The sequence below is a fragment of the Pollachius pollachius genome, assembly GCF_949987615.1.
Source record: "Pollachius pollachius genome assembly, chromosome: 12".
Taxonomy (NCBI): domain Eukaryota; kingdom Metazoa; phylum Chordata; class Actinopteri; order Gadiformes; family Gadidae; genus Pollachius; species Pollachius pollachius.
In genome coordinates this window covers 12,549,907-12,568,497 of record NC_136945.1, presented here as the reverse complement: position 1 = coordinate 12,568,497, position 18,591 = coordinate 12,549,907, and the positions used below count along the sequence as shown (strand labels likewise).

Genomic DNA, 18,591 nt, shown 5'->3' with positions numbered 1-18,591 from the left:
AATCAATGTTTGACTGCTTGCATGAACCACTTTGGTTAGTGGAGTTTCCTTTCTTCTGTCTTTTTTACTTGTGCTGCTTCCCTCCTGTTTGACAGAGCTCTGATCTTCAACTGTTGTCTTCAAATCAACAGCATTAATTCAATGAAATCTGCACTATTTCATCACAATCTGTTTATGGACATCTCTCAACGCTGTTATCGATGATTTTGTTTCGGAGACATCATTAGTATTACTCCTCGAAATACATTTTGCAACAACGATGGTTTCAACAACAAACGTATTCTGGAACTCTCTTCCCGATTTCAGCACACGTGGAGAGTGGGTAGGGGGGCGGGGGACTGAATGTTGCATAATAGAGCTTTGCCCCCCGCTCCTGTTGAGCTAAGCTTCTAATTGGGCAGTTTGCTTTAGGCTTTCACCCCCTCTCTCTCTCTCTCTCTCTCCAGACTGCACCACTCTCTGGTCCCCTGGACTCTTTTTGTAATTTTAAATGAATGACGCGTCTCAGCTTAGCCCAATAATAAAGCACAGTCTAGAGTAAAAACAACAAAAGATATACCTCTGTTGTGTCCTGAGTGATGTTTACTGACCTTAACTGTCACCGTTATACCCCTGTTGGCTCTATACAGCGCGTTGTTCTGACACCACCAATTACTGCTAAGTTACACACTGTTGGGTGCTTAGATTCCGACGACAATTTACCTCTTTGACAAACAAGCCAAGGACACACCTTCTACAACCTTAAGCATAAGCCAGGGACTCGGCCACAAACAGAACACTTGCATGCAAATGAAAAAACACTTGTAGAAGGAATTTAGGTTTATTTATATTAAAATATACAGTATTAGCAGAACACTTTTCAAATATTGTTAAGACATAAGAGGTGAACATACGCAGATTCGCATTATACCCCTGTATGTGGCTCACACACACACACACACACTTCAGCAAATGAAGAAGATGTCCTCCAGTATCTGGCTCTCCTCAAGGTCCTGCTGGGGGCTCTGGGTGAAGCGTCCAGAGGAGGAGGAGGAGCTCAGAGGGGCCAGGCATGCTGATCGGGAGGAGGCCCTGGCGGTGCCTTGCCTAAGGGCACCGTGTGGCACGGTGGCGTTGTGTCCCTGGAAGGACGGCTGGCGGCGGGGAGGCACTTGGACGGGGCTGAGGACCTCCAGCAGCTGCAGGAGAGAGGAGTCCAACCTGGGGGGAAATGAGGAGATGAGAATGATGCGCGTTTGATCGACGTTGACCTTTCAGATCCAAGTGAGTCGACCGTCGGACATCGAATCTGAACTCACTACAGCCGTCCATGTCGAGGAGGGATGTTTGGTGTATTGGAAGACCATATAACATGTACAGACACTAACCAGTAAAATGAGGACACGGGATTAGAATTGGAACTATTTGACGTTTTAAAGACAATAATGGATGCTATGTATCTCCTTTACCCGAAGAGTGTTAGCCTTAGAATGGGTACACTGTGAGGGAATACATACTGAGCACAGACCCCTGGCAGTGTTAACACCTTGCTCTACCAACGGAGCTACTCGGGAGCATTTCATTTGGATGGCTTTTGGCTCTGCTAGAATCCCGACCCAGTCGTTGAGATGCAACTTAAAGCATCTTTCAAAATAAACAAATCTGAATTGCCTTAAAACCGGTTCTTCACAAAAGCACAGCCAGGAGTATACTCTAAAAGTAAGAGTGGATATGTAAGCAAAACACATACATTTTAACCTTACACACAAGGCCCCGCCGTCACACAAAATGTCCCACTACAAAGACCGCTCTGGCCACCTGTTCACGGTTAATCGCATGCTTCAAAACACAAACCATAGGAGGAACAAACGCAAATCCCTCTACACATAAAGAACAAAAAGCTGTTTAATGCCAAAGGGTCTCTGAACTTCAACAAGCGGCGTTAACAAGTGGAAACAGACTCTGGCAGGCAGGCAGCAAAGCCTAGAGTCTTACAGGTGTGAGCCGGGGAAAGGCAGTGCAGGGAGAGATGGAGAGAGGTCCAAGCCTGCCTCTCTCTCTCTCTCTCTCTCTCTCTCTCTCGCTCTCTCTCTCTTTCTCTCTCTCGCTCTCTCTCTCTTTCTCCCTTCCTCTCTCTCTCTCTTTCCCTACCTCTCTCCTGGAATGGAAATAAGAAGAATGTGGGGAGAAATAAATAAACCAAAACGAGGAAGATTAAGCTAATAGAGATTCAATCCTTCAGTCTGGCTGCCTTGATAAATTATTCAGTGTGTACACAGCTCAACGCCGAGCACTCCACATACAAAACATGAATTCTTTAAAAGCACGGTCCACTGATGTTGCTCACATAATTCTCTGCTCGTTTTAAGCTGCATCGATTTGCATCCACACACAGGCGCGGGCACTCATGCATGCGCACACGCACACACACATTCTAGTTGGTATTCACACGCACACACACACACTCTCTAGTTGGTGTACACACACACACACACACACACACACACACACACACACACACACACACACAGACCCTGGTGCCAGGGCTTTCAGGCGGGGTATGGCGACTTTCACCAGACATGACTTCAGAGGGACAGATAATCTTGTTGTTATCTGATGTGTTAACATTTCAGCAGCACACAATTTCCTGAAAGGACAGGAACATGAAAGGAGCAAGAGGCCGTGCATATTTCACTCTACGCACACACCACAAAGGTGTGTGTGTGTGTGCGTGCGTGCGTGCGTGCGTGCGTGTGTGTGTGTGTGCGCGCACGCGCGCGGTGTGTATGTAATGAGAGTTGGAAAAGCCAGGGAAGACACAAGACGCTGAAGTAAGAATCTGCCGCCCTCATTTGCTACCCTTCTGCCTGTCAATAATAGTTTGCATCCAAGTGTGCTTGTGTGCGAGCACGTGCATCTATGGCCATGCATGTGAGTGACGGAGAGATTGGAGGGGAGTGCAGATCCGTGAAGAGAAAAGAAATGCTGTGTGTGTGTGTGTGTGTGTGTGTGTGTGTGTGTGTGTGTGTGTGTGTGTGTGTGTGTGTGTGTGTGTGTGTGTGTGTGTGTTGGGGGGGGGGGGGGGAGGGACTTTGGCTAGGCTCCCGCTCTGGAAATGTGAGAATTTGCATTTTTATTTGTTGATTTATTTAACGGACAGGGCTCTCAAACAGCCATCCATCAACTGACGACATTGTGGTAATGAATAATGCATCACTTACCGGCGGTCACAATCTATAACAAGGCGAGTGTTTTGGTTGGGGGTGGGGGCGTTGGGGGCAGTAGTTTGGGCGGAGGAACTGTGAAGACGGCGGAGGGGTGAGGGGGGGAGGGAGCACAGTGAAGGTTTAAAGAGCAGACATTGCACGCGGAAAACACAAATAATGTTCATACATTTTCAAACAGTGTTTTAAGCACAAAAGCAAATAACTTCACTCATGTGTTTCGGCTGATTATACAGTGAGTCAGGTGCAAAGGCAAATTATTCGAGCCACAAATCAGCTTTCAGTCCATGACAAACACCAGCAGGTGGACACAAACACATAATGGAAGGATTTTCACTAAAGCTTTCTTTAATTTTTCACTTATTGACACGTGTCTTGATCAACATGTTGAAGCCACACACAGACTCTGGTTTAGCTTCTGCTAATAGCGCCAGCATTCCGACTAGCCATCCAAGAAGCATCCTGTAGTCTCCATAGAACTTTGAGGGGGGGGGTGTAGATAACTTGAGTGACAGCGGTGCTTCAGTGTGCACGCACCATTAATAACTTTAAAGGACTCTTCTGCTTGACTAATTGGCCGCTTAGCGTCTATGAAGGGGGCTATGAAGAACAAAAAAGGTCCCATTATGTAGTTCCGAGCAGACATCAATTACCGCAGCGGCGGCGTTCAAACCCTCACCCCTTACGGCCTCTGCGGGAACATAGAGTGGCGCTCCTCTGATGTCCATAGAACATATTATATTCAACCGTCTTCAGTTCACTCAACGCGGGGCTGCTTTAAACGTGGGTGCGGGTTCCACCCCTAAAGAGTACGCCGCCGCAACGCCGCATATAGTTTCCCTGAGGTGCCCCCACCCCCTCTTCTTCCCGGCCTCCTTCTCCCCCCCTCCCTCCCGTTCCATTAAGCATAGCCGTCCCACCCCAGCGCTCCCTTTCATTTGCAGGCCAAAGAGTGACATAAAAAATAAATAACATAACAATGGTTGCCGCGTCTTCCCCGCATGTCAATTTTCCAGCCAATCGATAGCAGGCGCCCAGCGGCAGGCCAGGATGGAAGTCTCTCATTAGCCACCGGCGCGGGATTCATGGAGAGATGGGGGGGGGGGGTGTTGACCCCAGAGTTGTGCCGTCCCATTTGAACCTCTCCGTTGAATTGGTTCAATTTCGATGGTCGTTTGGGGGTGTTGCTATATGAAATGAGGACAGGCAAGATAATGCTATGTCGACTGTTTGATAAGGAAAATAAACAAATAAATGTATTGATTCGTGCCCCAGCACGAATGGAGAAAAAAATTGGAGAAAAAGGTATTTCTTTGCAATTTGTAATCTATAAAAGCACTATAGGGTTACAGTATATGTCGCATATACAAATATGCATCGCCAAGGACGCTGCTACTTTTCAAGTTCATGCGTCAATATGACAACAAAGAGACTCAGGTTCAACAGCAATGCAGTATTTTATAGGCTTACAGAGATGTTTAAGTGCAGCATTTTTAATGAATAATAAAGAAATAAAACGGTTCTCTGCGAGACATCCCAAATCAAAACAGTAGTACTAGTGCCCTCCCAAACATTCAGAAAACCAAGCTAACACTACCGTTTAACAACTTGAAGATCGGTACATTACTGCGTGAATAATGCAAAGAATGTTTCCAGTGTAAATAAATAAATAAAAGTGTGTCAAACTACAACAACCATATAATCTACATTAAAGCCAGGGTAGGCAATTTTGAGAAACCAGCCAGAGTGAGCTGGATTTGGAAAGTTCCAGCCCAAAGAATCTCACCCCTTTCTTCAGGCCTCCCTTTGATGCCACTCCCCCAAAACACTCGACTAGCATGCTAGCTTTAGCAATAGGTATGCCTTGCCCTGTGGAAGACTTGGGTCATGTGCAATGAGTGCGAGGGCATTGTGCCAAACAGGATGGAGAGGTAGGCCATCCCATCAATTCATTTATGCTGAACTTAATTATCGGATAGGCTTATTTAAGCCACAATTACTGGAATTCAGGTTTTTTTATTGCCATCGGTTGCATAGAGAATTTTAACAAATATATGAATATATATGATAAATTTATAAATAAATTGCCTACTCTAGATTTAAATTAGGTATTGGTGCCCATTAAGGCCAACCAGTGTGACTTTTGCAGGTGTTTGTCATTTTGGAGTACAGAAGTGCTCAACAAAAAATGTAGAATCATAATTTATCAAGCGAAAACAGGATCAGAAAAAAATGGATTATGGCCGCTTCAATTCCACACTTTATTTACTGCAGTTAATCAACCGCAGTAAATCAAAATATAGCTTTTTTTTAGCTTCCAGTATTTTATTCACCACCTGTGAACGCATGGACCACAAAAACATACATCGGATGCTAATGACTGCATCACTATTCCATCATGGGCATGTTTAAAGCCCACACATGGATGAGTGGGAGGCCTTTGAGCGATTGACTCACAACCGGTAGTAAACAGTCACAGTGTGGAGTCCACCGCAATGGTTTTAATCAGGTTTGGGGGTGCAAATGGGGTCGTAATATGGTCCGATACCCCCGGTATCCCTTGCTGGAATTAATAGCCATCTGCTTGGAGATTACAGTTCAACTTGGACGTCACACCGTTTTGCTTAAGGGTTACTCATTGGAAGTGAAGGAATGAACTGGGTGTGCTGCCATGAAGAGAGCTATAGTGCCGCGGCCGAGTGAGGTGAGGAGTACAGGGGGGGCGCAGGGGTTGGGAGGGGGGGGAATGGGGGGCATAGGGGTAAGAGGGGCTCGTTTGTCAACATCAGGTCGTAACAGAGACGAATTGTCAGCGTCACGACACAGGGAACCACACACATTAACACGCCGCCTCAGGTAAAAATAAATCACGGTACAAACAATAACATGCATTGCAATGCTATTATTTTACAAATGCCTTCTGCAGCTAGGTTCTGTCATTGTTGTTGTTGTTGTTGTGACATTTCTCACATGTTCACACAGTCACACAAAGACCCACACACGCATGCACCACACCCACACCCACACAAGCATGCACCACACTCACTCCCTCACCCGCACACGCATGCATCGCACACCCCCACCGCACACACGCATGCAGCACCACACAGGGAAGACCACACACTGTCACATTAATTACTTTTCTCAAACAAGCGGGAGAAGAGTCGCGGCGATGAATTCCTTTCTTTGAGAGCGCCCGGGACGCTTCCACACGCAATGATTCATCCCCGTCCTCCCCAGCCCCTCTCTGCCTGCTGCCTCCATCTTCCCCTGCACCTCGCAGCTCTATCCATCACAAGCTCCTCCGACTCCTCTTCCTTCCTTTCCATCTCTCCACTTTATCCAACTCTCCCGCCATCGCACACACACACACACACACGCACGCACGCACACACACACACGCACACGCACACACACACACACACACACACACACACACACCCCTACACCATCCCACCCACCCTGCTCTTCCCCTCCCCCGTTTTCTGTCTCATTACTGTGGCAGAGGGAGAAGAGTGGGTTTCTGTGTGTGTCTGTGTGTGACTGTGTGTGTCTGTATGTCTGTGTGTGTGTCTGTGTGTGTGCATCCAGAAGTCTGTTCAATTACACCTGCAGCTCGGTCCCCGCTAGGCCGACTAATGGAACGCAGCGTGGCTCCTGACAGCCATGGCCACAGTATTAGCTGGCCCGGGAAAGGAGCTTCATTTAGCTCCAGCCTGCTGTAGAAGTTAGCTTGACCAGTAAAACGGCCTCATTTACCCTCCTGTGCGTAATTCACACCTCAACTTTTCTCTTTTTTTCCCCCAGGTGAGTCTGTAGGTTTTCCTGCTGCCAACTTTTCTTGGTCAATTCGGGACACTTTTTTGTACACTATGAATATAGGAATATAGATGATATGCACATATAGATGTGCATAGCAGGAAACGGTTTGACGTCAATTACAGCCACGTCACACTTGATTCGTCGTCTCAAAGTCTAAATCGCCGTGATTAAGTTGTCACATTGAGTGTGTGCCTGAAACAGTCCGAGGGATCAATCCCTCAAGACAAATCCTTCAAAGGAGCAGCGTACCCTAATACAACTTATTTTAGATGTAAAGTGTTGTGTAGTGAATGAAGTAGTGTGTTACGGATTGATCATGCTCGGAATTTCAACTCAAAACACAAAAAGTAGAATACATTCCCCTGTATAGGTTTTAAAAGCATGCTATTGCATGTGTTAATGTCACTGGCTTTTTTGAGTTACCAGGTAACATCAAACAAACATTCTGACTACACCCCTGCCAATCTGATTGTAGGCAGTGGAGAGGGCGAAAGCCAAAACCCATTTAAGATCATAACCTATGAAGAGATCCTTACCTAGCCTCAGGGGACTTCAGGGGTAAGGCACATGCTGGTACGGCCTCAGGGATGCGGGCAAACGTGGTGACCGGTGACGTAGCCATGTCCTCTCTGGAGCACCGCAAGGCTTCTGTCGGGAGAGAGGTCAAAGATCAAAATGGCTGCTTGGCAGACGAAACAGGTAGCACGGCTCAATGTTTTGTTGCTGCAACTTAACAAATAGAGAGCAGAAAACTACTTAGGAAAACAGGACACAGGGTGTGTGTAGAGATGAAGGACAGCAGATGATGACTGTAGGGCACAAACTGTCTCGATCATGATGGTAGACGTATACTGGAATTAAGAGGAATGATTTAAATCAGAAGAGGAAGGAGATGAATGAGGCGTGTGTGTGTGTGTGTGTGTGTGTGTGTGTGTGTGTGTGTGTGTGTGTGTGTGTGTGTGTGTGTGTGTGTGTGTGTGTGTGTGTGTGTGTGTGTGTGTGTGTTTGCACGCAAGCATCTGTCTGTGTGTGCATGTGTGTGTGTGTGTGTGTGTGTGTGTGTGTGTGTATGTGTGTGTGTGTCTCTCAAGAGCGACTCTCCAGAACTTTTCTTGCATACATCAGCGCTAAAATGAACATAAACTTGTCTAAACAAAACTGCCTGTGGTTAGGAGTTTTGAGGCATGTGGTTTACCAACTAGCCGAGAAAAATAGGCTTTCTGAACTCACCGCGCATAGAGAGCTCCTTCTGAAGAGCGTTGGCTGAAGTCTGCGGCAGATCTTTACTCAAGAGGTGCTTTGCAGCATCTGCATCTTCACACCCACTGTAAAAACCACAGGAACATCACATCCAGTTAAACCCAAAGCAAGTGTCCCAGATTTAGGGGTTTTGTGTGTGTGTGTGTGTGTGTGTGTGTGTGTGTGTGTGTGTGTGTGTGTGTGTGTGTGTGTGTGTGTGTGTGTGTGTGTGTGTGTGTGTGTGTGTGTGTGTGTGTGTGTGTGTGTGTGTGTGTTCATGTGCTCGTCTTTGTCAGTGTGTGTGTGTGTGTGTGTGTTCATGTGGTCGTGTTTGTCAGTGTGTGCATGTGTGTTCATGCGTGTGAGTCAACCTTACCCGAAATACAAATGCCGGTTCGAGGGCTGCTCGCTCGGTGACGCTCCACCTCCAGTGATGGAGCAGGAGGGCTGCGCTTGAGTGGCCTGTTGGAACCTGAAGCAGAGAGAGAGAGCGGGCGAGGTAGAATCTAGACTTTGGCAACCCAAAAAGAGAGGGGGGGGGGGGGGGGGGTGAAACCAAGGTTCACTAGCGACCAATCTCTCATCGGGTCTAGGGTAACAGATGGCAGCCGGCGAGGTCACCATATGCCGGCCGCCGCGGCGCCGTACCTGCTGTAGTCGAGTCGTGACTGCCGTAGCTGCTGGCCCTGTCTGGCCAGCCGCTCCTCCTGCTCGGCCAGCCGTGTCTGCAGCTTCTCCCTTTCCGCCTCCAGCTGCAGCTTCTGCAGCAGCAGCTGGTGTCTCCTCTCCTCCCAGTCCTCGTGGTCCAGGGGAGGGTCCGTCAGGGCTGCCCGGCCCCCGTGGGGTGCCGCGGCCTCCGCCTCGCTTGGCCTGCGAGAGGGAAAATGTGTACGGTGTCGTCAGCTCACCAGCTAAACGGGCGCCTTGCGGATTCATGATACAGGTTGGGATTATAGGAACAGAGGCATGGGGGAGGAGACCTCTGAGGTATGGATGATTAAGTGTAACGGACATACCCGTTGCAGGCCCGTGGTCCACCGTGCTCTAGGTGTTGGTCTTCTTCCCGTTCCCTCCTCGGCTTGGTTCCGCTGGCGCCGCTGGCCGGACAATGCCCGCAGCCGCGCCGGGCTCTGCATGGCTCCGTGCGCACGTGCGATGGCCCGCTCTCGCCGGAGGAGGAGTCCAGAGGGGTCGTGTCCGAGAGGGTCTGGCGACCGCAGGCCAGGGCTTCCCGTGTGCCTCCACTGTCCCTCCTACGGGTGCGGGGTGGTCCCTTGGGGCCGGGGTCAGGGCCTGGGTGCGAGGCGTCCAGAGTTGACACGTTCGTCCTGCTGCCAGAGGATCTGCCGGGAGTTGCTTCACTGACGGACACCTGGATGGGGAAATAAATAAACGATTGACAAAAGCGACTTGGAGGCCGACTCAGAGCCCGCCTTTTCTCATCACACCCTGGATCAGCCAGGAACATGTTGTGACAGTGCCAATACTGCACGTTCCCTCCCCATTACACGTGTTCCCTGCCGTGCCCTCCCTATTACACGCATTCCCTGCCGTTCCCTCCCAACTGCTGGGAGGGAATGCAGTACAGGGAAACACGTGCATTTCCAGTACATACTCCCTGTCACCCATGTTCCCTGCAGTTCTCCTCCTGTTCCCCTCTCCCTGCTGTTCCTCCCTATTTAACACGTTCCCTCCCTGTTACACCTGCCCATGTCTTTCTCCCCCTTCTACACACGTTACCTAGCATTCCCTTCCTACAACACACATTCCCTGCCTTATCCTTCTTATTACACACGTTCCCTGAAGTTTCCTTCCTATTACACACGTCCCCTAGCAATGCTGAAGCAAAAATGCAGATCCCTTTACCAAAGCATAACTTTGGTAAATAAAACATGTGGTCTGTGCTCAAAGGTTTAAAGAATTTGATTTCTGATTTCTCATCACCGACCTTCATTGGAGCGCGAGAGCAAGTCAGGGGTATTTTGAGAAAGACACAGGCATAACGTGTTCATCTCAGAAATCAAACTAGAGGAAGAGACTTTAACGAATGGTCTAAGGTTCAGGGAGAAGGAAACGACCCATCACTCACAGACACTGTGGGACCACGTGACTGACCCAGTGCTCTAGCAGCCCTGCGAAGGAGGAATTTATAGTCGGCGTGATGTGCCAATCGTGAAGTGCGCCGCGGACAGTTTGCACACGGCCATGGCATTTATAGTCGTCGATTCGCCATAAAGTTGCGTTGACGCAGTTCGCGGAATCTGCTCACAGAACGTAAACAGTTCAGAGGTGCGTGGCGAGCCGCAAATCGCCATGTGAACAATGAGCAAGGGCCATGATTACGTAATACATGCTTCACGGCGGCACCTATAAATTAGGTGGGCGGAGACTTAGGCCGGGTTGGTGGTGGGAGAAGGGGTCTCGATTCAGAGCAGTGATTGTAGCCCTCTAAGGGGCCCCCGTGTTGTGTTGGTGTAAAAAGCACTCTCTGCTGGGGAGAAAATGCAAGAAAGAAAGGAAGGTGTTCCCACCATTGACGGCAAGTGTTTTCCAACGTATCTGAGTGTGTCAGTGGGAGAGCGCATTGTGATGGACGGTAAACAGGGCTGTTGAAAATGGCTCGTAGGGTGTGCGCACACGCACACACACACACACACAATAACATCCTCCCTCACTCTCCCATTCTCTACACGAACATCAGCAGCCGGAGACAGCAGGTCTGTATAGATACATACATAAAGTATATTTTGTACATATATGCGTGCATTAACAGCAACGTAATTAAAGCGTGTACCTTGTTGTGAAGCTGTGCTATGGACTGGTTGAGCTTCTCTTGCTGCTGGGCCAGATACTGCTGGTAGAGACCTAGCAGCTCCTGGCATTCCTTGTACTGCTGCTGCAGCCCTACAGGCATCGGAGGTTAAGGGGCCAACAGGAACACTTTTTTAAACAGGAATTGAAAAACATCAACCTTGCCAAGACTGTTGAACCCCAGTCTGCTGGTCCACAGCATCTGAACATTAAGCAAAGTTTGGCTCTGATTATTTGTGATATGCCCTACTTGATAACAACACTAGTTCAAGCAGCCAAAAGACGCTATGCATCACAATACAGGCATCGGGATTCCAATATAAAACGCAGATTTATTATTGGGAAATACGTAAGGAATAAATCAATGAAGGGGTGTTATACCACCAACAAGAAGAAGAGGTGAGTTACTTTGAAGTATAACATTATTTATTTTTATTGACTTAAATTCAGGTGAAATACATTTTTTGGGCGTATTGATTTTGCATTGTCAAGGAAACATCCGGTCGCAGTTCTTTTGGATCCTTGTTTTTAAAGTTTGATTTGTCACGCATTGATTAAGTCCTTTAAAAAGCCTGAGGTGGCCCGTTATTGAAAAAGAATGCACATCCTTGGAATGTTATTGAACAATCTGAATCATGTATTCAACAATGAGGTGTTATAATAGATCATAAGACACAGTACTACAACAAAATATCCTACAATATCCTGTGGTTTAGAAACACTCAAACAAGTGAGTTGTTCCAACAAATATATTATTTGATGAACAACACCTCTTACACTCCCAGCTGAATGTGAAGCAGCCTTTAGAATCCTCTTTTGTACAAAACAAAACAAAAAACATATCACAGGAAAAGCAGACTTGAGAGAAAGAGAGAGTCGAGGCAAACTTGAGAAGCAGAAGAAAAAGTGCAAAAAAAGTGGCCAACAAAATCAAAGTTGTTGTCATGGCACCGAGCTGTCGCCATCTGGGTCGGGCCAAGCTGCGTGGAGCTGGGCTGGCCGGTGTCGTGTGAGGCAGCCTGCCAGACAGAGAGCTGGCAGAGTGCACCAAACTAATCTGGAACCCAACCACCGCTGCGACACGGGAGCCCACTAATGACGCCCGCCACACAGCCACGAATACAAAAAGATCATAAACACGGAAGTCTAAAGATATATATAAGAAGTACACAAGAAACACATGCAGTCCAACAACAATAACCTCACACCTGGGGGCGGGCAGGGGGTTAACACACACACACACACACACACACACACACACACACACACACTTTCCTGCTGTGATGAAATAGCCTACACACAACTCCACTCAATAAAGTAGGCTGTGTGCACACACGGCCACAGCCTTGGGTGAGCGTAAAAGTGCAACTCCTTCAGGACAAATCCTTTTATGATGGTGGGCCATGAGATGAGGGGGTTCTCTTTTTTTTGCCCAACACAGCTTGGATAAAAAAAAAAGAGAAGAAAAGCTCAATTTAAGCAGCAACTCACAGCTGGGACTCATGGCTACATGGAAGGGAGAGTCCATAAGGAAACACTACACCGGCAGCCTTTAAATCAGACCGTGGAAACAAATCCAAGGGGTCAAACGTGTTTGGTTGAGCGTGGGGGGCTTCAAATTGAAAGAAGCACAATAGACAAATGCTGTGGAGCAGCTTTCATAAACATGAAGTGAAACCCTTTTGATTGAGGCCATAGAGTGGTCCTTCATGGAGGAGGAAGGGCATCACAAGGGCATCCCATCATGTAAACATGGACCACGTGTTCGGTTTACGCAGCACACCGTCCAGCGGGGAATCAACTGAATACACTTTTATAGGAGGACTGCTGCTGCTGCTGCTCGTCTCCCCAGAGGAGATTTATTCCACTGTCTGTAATGTTAAGCAAACCAAGTCAATGCATTACATCCGCACGGTCACTCTTGGCAAAAACACCAACAAGAACTCCATTAAAAAAAATCGGCGTCATGCACGCAGTATCGTTTTGAAGCTGGAACTGCAATGTAGACATGTATCTGTTAATAAATCTGTTACAGTATCCAATCTGCCACCAATAAAGAGGCTTCTAGGCGGTCTCGGTGCTGTACTGCAGCAACCCCCAGGATGTGGGCCATGGCAACAGAGGCCCCCGAGGCAGAGACAGGCAGACAAAGTCTCCTGCACAGGGTAATCTGCACCGAAGAGGAGCAAGACCCAATAAAACCCCACCTTGCTGTTGCACTAAACATGATTCTTCCTCAGCCTTGAGAGGCCAGCCAATCGGGGGGGCCAAGAACCCGAGCAAACTAGTCGGGTTTTTTTCAGAGTGGCAAATAAAAAGAAAAGAAAACGGCAACGACTAACTGCCTCCCCGTGCTGCGGCGAAAATACACAGAGCCGAGGGCTTGAGTCGGAGAGGCCTCAGACGGGCCCTGTCAGAATGATTCACTCTCCTGTCAGGCCAGCGCACAAATGAAATAATGAAATCCACCTCAAGGTGGAACACATTTGCACAGGAGGGGGGAATATTTTAAAGCTTTAGCACAGTGTGTCAAGTCAACCACACTGAGCCAGAGAAGGGGAAGAGATAGAGCCAGAGAGCAAGAGAGAATGTCTACGAACGTGTGTGTGTGTGTGTGTGTGTGTGTGTGTGTGTGTGTGTGTGTGTGTGTGTGTGTGTGTGTGTGTGTGTGTGTGTGTGTGTGTGTGTGTGTGTCTATAGGCAAGACAGCAATGATGGGTAAGCGATTGAAGTTTAGGCAGCAGCTTTAACGCCTGACAAATTGAAAATAAGACTGGGGAGCACAGAAAACAGAAAAAAAAAAGGGAAACAGAAAGTATTCTTCTGTATAAAGTACATAAAGTACAGCAAGAGTATTTGCTCCTTCCTATTGGGTCGGAACACCAGTATATTGCACTTCAGTAAGCTGTTAAAACAGCTTTTTTTTGTGGGTATATATATTGGCCACTTAATTGTTTGGTAAAACAATCTTGACTGTTACGATGACTTTTATTTATAATAATTGCCTTTATCTGTTCAAAGAAATGTCATTAAATTAAAGACAAAATTAGAAAAAGATATACAAATGAGATGTATAAAAATAACAACAGCGTGGGAATTCCTCTCTGAATGACTCCATCAATGGCTGGCAGTGTTTAATGTTTCCAGGGATAAAACATAATAAGACAGGCATACCTAGATGCCAATGTACCCCTGACTTTGGTTCTATCCAGGGTCCAAGTGCCTTGAAGCGCAACAAAAAATACATCCTTTGCTCTTGAAAGTCATTTCATCCTGATTGCCAGACAGTTTAAAATGTCAAATAAACTCACAAAATATCAAGGGAACATTTCCCTCTCATCCTAGGCGGCTAGAGGCTAAAATACAGCCGAACATAGTGGCTGCGCTCGATAACCCTGAATCTTTGTTAGATAAGATAAGCCCTTACCTAATGGAATTAGTCATGACAAGATTCTCCTTCGCTATGTTTGCCTTTGGTGTCTCCTTAACCTTTCGCACAAGTGCCGGAATCGCCCAGCTGAGAAGCGCGTTTCTGACTCTTGTGTGCACTTTAAAGACTATGTTGTCCCCCTGAGGTATTTTGATCCGAACGCTTTTTCCCCTCAAATGCTTTTTTAATGGAGTTTAGAAGTTTGGTGTAAATGCCAAGTCTCTGAGCCAAAGTGCCTTTAATTGAGTTGTGCTTTCCCTCATTTTCCCTGCTGCCTTTGCCAATCGTGCAATAACCAGGTGGGTCAATTACTCTTCATATTACTCTTCATATTTTGCAATGTTTTCCACTCAAATTGCTGGCCACATTCCGGTTTGACCTGAGTGAGATTGTGAAAACAGGTAGTCAGATAATCAGATGTTAAGGAAATCCTAACAAACAAATGTGCAACAATCAGCAGTCATTATTGGAAGTATGGCAAGATGTTGACATATTTAAAGAATTAGTTGTAACTGGTTTTGTGATAAAAATTGTAAAGATTTAAATCTCTACATAATAGTTGTAATAGTTTTATTAACTCCATTATCTTGTTAACAGTAACATAGACAGATACATAGATAAATTAACCTAAATTAACCTTAACATAGGTAACACTCTGCCAAAGGCCAAACAAAGGAAAACCACTACATTCTAAGTTTACATAAAATATGTAAAATGCTGCTAAACTTGATCACAATCTTCTGAACAGTGGGTAGTTTAACTCTGCTCTTAGTCAGCACTGCCCCCTGTAGGAAAGCCTAAGGGTGGCACACTGAGAGGCAAAGAGCCATGATATTAAATGTTTACTTTACTTGAAAGGTCCAGGATGTAAAAGTTAGGTGGCCACTAGCGGTGAGGTTGCAGATGGCAACCCACTGGATACCCGCCCTCACCCCTTCCTTTCCAATGACTACGGTGGCCTCTACTGGCCTGTATTGTGTAAGGTGCCAGAAGGTACAACATAAATGATGCAATCGTGTACAACACCACCAAGTAGACAAGTGTCAAGTTATTATGTTCCTTGATAGATTCATGCATTTAATTTTGTAGTTTAGACTGCAAATGTAAAACTAAAGGACATGGCTTCCAAGCAAAGGTATTTTACACTGGCAATGATGGTTTATTGCAAATAGCTTAAAGCCTATAGTAAATGACCAGGGAAACCTGATCTCCAAAACATGGATGCATCAAAAAAATGCACGCAAACTATCATTCACTAGACTTTTTTACCCTTGGTTGAAATAGTGTGTGAATTATTTTTGAATCCCCCTAAAGTAAAATATACTTTTGGGGGAGGACGAAGCATGCTGGTCTTCCCTAGGCTATATGAGGCCCTCCTACACAACGACGGCTCCAAAGAAGTATCACGAATGGGTTTCAGCCAGGGGGATAACACGCCATTCTCCTTCCTAGAACTCTAAGCAAATTTTCAAATCGTCATAAAGAAATACTTCCTAACTTTCACCGATCTACAAATGATTCTTATGTTAAATTTGCTTTGTTTCCAGTTCGTGACCTACAAGTTGGCACACAACTTTTTTTTTTTTTTTACCATTTGTGTATCCTGTAGTCTGGCACTTCCCCTCAAATGTATTCGCAAAATAATTAGTTTGTTCCAACTGATTTGTTAGTGCTAAACCAATTATAATATAGAAGTCCCTAGGGTTGATAAAAAGCTGACTAATATGTACACGTACCCTGGAACTGTGAAACTCAACGTGTTTGAAGAACACAGGGCGTTTTAGTTAAGAGCAAACCCTGCACTCCAAAGTATGCATGCACTTGTGGAGTAAGGGGATTCAAAAAAACCCAAGGAGAAGACAGAAATAATAAGGTATGCCTAATGAATGTGTTTTGAATTAATTCAACTACGGTAATGTCCTTAATTTAAAACAAATAATAAAAAGAGGCATACAGTGGTCACTGGTGCCACCATTTTATAATTGGCTTGCCATAAGGAAGGGAAGGTTCGATGCCCATGAATTGCTGCATAATAGAGCTGGCAGTTTACCTCATCAAATATGACGCTAGACCGCTTAAAATATGGTTTCAAAGAGATTCTATAGGGAAAATTAATAAAAAGGTTTCATGCTATCATAATAATCAAAAAATCATTAAGTTGGCTAAATTATTATTTAACTTGAAAACCATACCAATAGACCAAGTCCCATTAGCAAAATAGCCTGCAATGCATTTTCCAAAAAGAAAGGTATTTACATTTTTGAAAAATGTATTTAAATATATATATTGATGGCAAGATTGTTGGTAAAGTTGTGGGTTTTATGAACAGTCTACCAGTAGGTACGCCTAATTTGCCAGTTTATGTTTCTTCAACAAAAATCACACTAAGGGTCTGCCAAATAGTCAACATTTGATTTTTTTTTTTCCAATAAGTGGCAATGGTCCAAATTAATAGGTGCGGCAAACTGTGGTTTGCATGTTTTAAAAATAACATCCAATCAATACCATAGCAAAAGCAGAGAACACACACTTAAGTTGGTCCATATGGAAAGGATACCTTCCCTCTCCTGAACGATGAGCACATTTTGCTGCTCCAGCTGTTGGATCTTGCGCTCAAATGTCTGCTGTTCGTCCCGCAGCCTTTGCACTGACTCATCCTTCTCCTCACTAACTCTGGAAATTTAAATGAGATACTGAAGTGTTAAGGCAGAATTGCATAATGCATTTTTATGCAAGAAATTGTAAACTTGTCATTCTCTGCTCTGGGGACAATATGTTAATTTTGAGAAGTGTTGTATATAACACCAATCTGTTAAGCTTATTTTAGTTCAGGCGACACTGGGCATAAGTTGTCATTAAAATGCCTTGCCTGGCTAGTTCTTCAATGAGGTTAGCGATACGCCGCTTATCCTCTGGGCAGAGGTCCTTCAAACTGCTCTGGGTTCTGCTGGTGTTGGTCTGGAATAAGGGACATTGTAAGCATGAACCAAACACTTTATAATATAAAACCAGCAAAATAATAATGATGCTTTATAAACATTCAAGCTTTACATCAAATACATACATTCTGTCCGAACCACATTTGTCATATAGGATTTGGCATAACACATTTTTTTATTATTATTAGGAAAAAGACAATTCTAAATGAGAAGAATCTGAACAAATATACCAATTTGTTTACCTTTGACAAGGGGGTGACTTTATTGGCATACGCAGGAGTAGTTATGGTGACTGCAGTGTGGGGTTGGATCAGGTCCTGTGCTTTGAAAGTCAGTGAAGGAGCGCTTTGCAACTGACCCTGAAGCCTCTCAATTTTGGTACCTTTTTTACAGTCACGCTTGTCTCTCATTTTTGTATCTTTCTCACTCGATCTGGCAATGCCAAACTTTGTATCTCTGCTGACTCCTTAGGTAGTTTGAGGGAAAAGAAAATCAAAAATATGATAAAGTAGTGTAGAATGAGGAACTTTCTTTAAAAGCATGACATTAACACTCACCTGGAACCAGTACAACGGACTGCTCTTCTTCTGATGCTGCGATCACAAGTTCAGGCGACAACCACACAACACATTGTCGTTAACCCTTTCAGCATCACAACATCATGTTTCCTTGGCCAACATAGTGAGAGGAAAAATGAACACAATATGCCACTCCAATAAATGTAATAGTTATACTAACGCTTAAGAAAACAAACTTCACCGCTTCTCAAAATCTGTCTTAAAATGTCAAAAGCAATAGGTAGGTCAAAATACACAAAGGATACTGTCATTAATCCAAAATATTCCTGACTCTTCAGTTCTCGTTAGGGCTGCCGCCATGTTGAAACTACCGCCACTCCCCGGGAACCTATGGGCCTATTGCGGGAACCAAGCGTTGCGAAGGGAAACAAGTCCCGCCATTTACTGTGGACACAAAAGACGATTGGTTGTTGTCTGTTCTCGCCGTTCTCTCTCTCTCTTTCTATTGGTTGAATTTACTGCCTTGAAGTATGTTCGTTTTGAACTACATTTCCCAGATTTATTTTGGACTGGTCCTGAGGCTGTGTGTACTCCAGCTCTATTGGTGGCGGTAATGTCAGTATGTCAAA

At 45.6% G+C, this 18,591-nt stretch overlaps 1 protein-coding gene across 1 annotated transcript; it reads right to left on the bottom strand.

Moving 5' to 3' along the window:
• Positions 1–933: 933 nt before the first annotated feature.
• Positions 934–18,328, bottom strand: kiaa1328 (KIAA1328 ortholog). The gene is made up of 12 exons (XM_079747444.1): positions 18,268–18,328; positions 18,002–18,037; positions 17,687–17,910; positions 17,375–17,463; positions 17,063–17,178; positions 11,059–11,168; positions 9,281–9,636; positions 8,913–9,134; positions 8,641–8,736; positions 8,256–8,350; positions 7,562–7,673; positions 934–1,200 (listed from the first exon to the last, which is right to left on the bottom strand). Exons 1-12 carry the CDS (start codon positions 18,320–18,322, stop codon positions 945–947), a joined length of 1,767 nt encoding a protein of 588 aa, XP_079603570.1. The 5' UTR covers positions 18,323–18,328; the 3' UTR covers positions 934–944.
• Between the last annotated feature and the right edge of the window lie 263 nt (positions 18,329–18,591).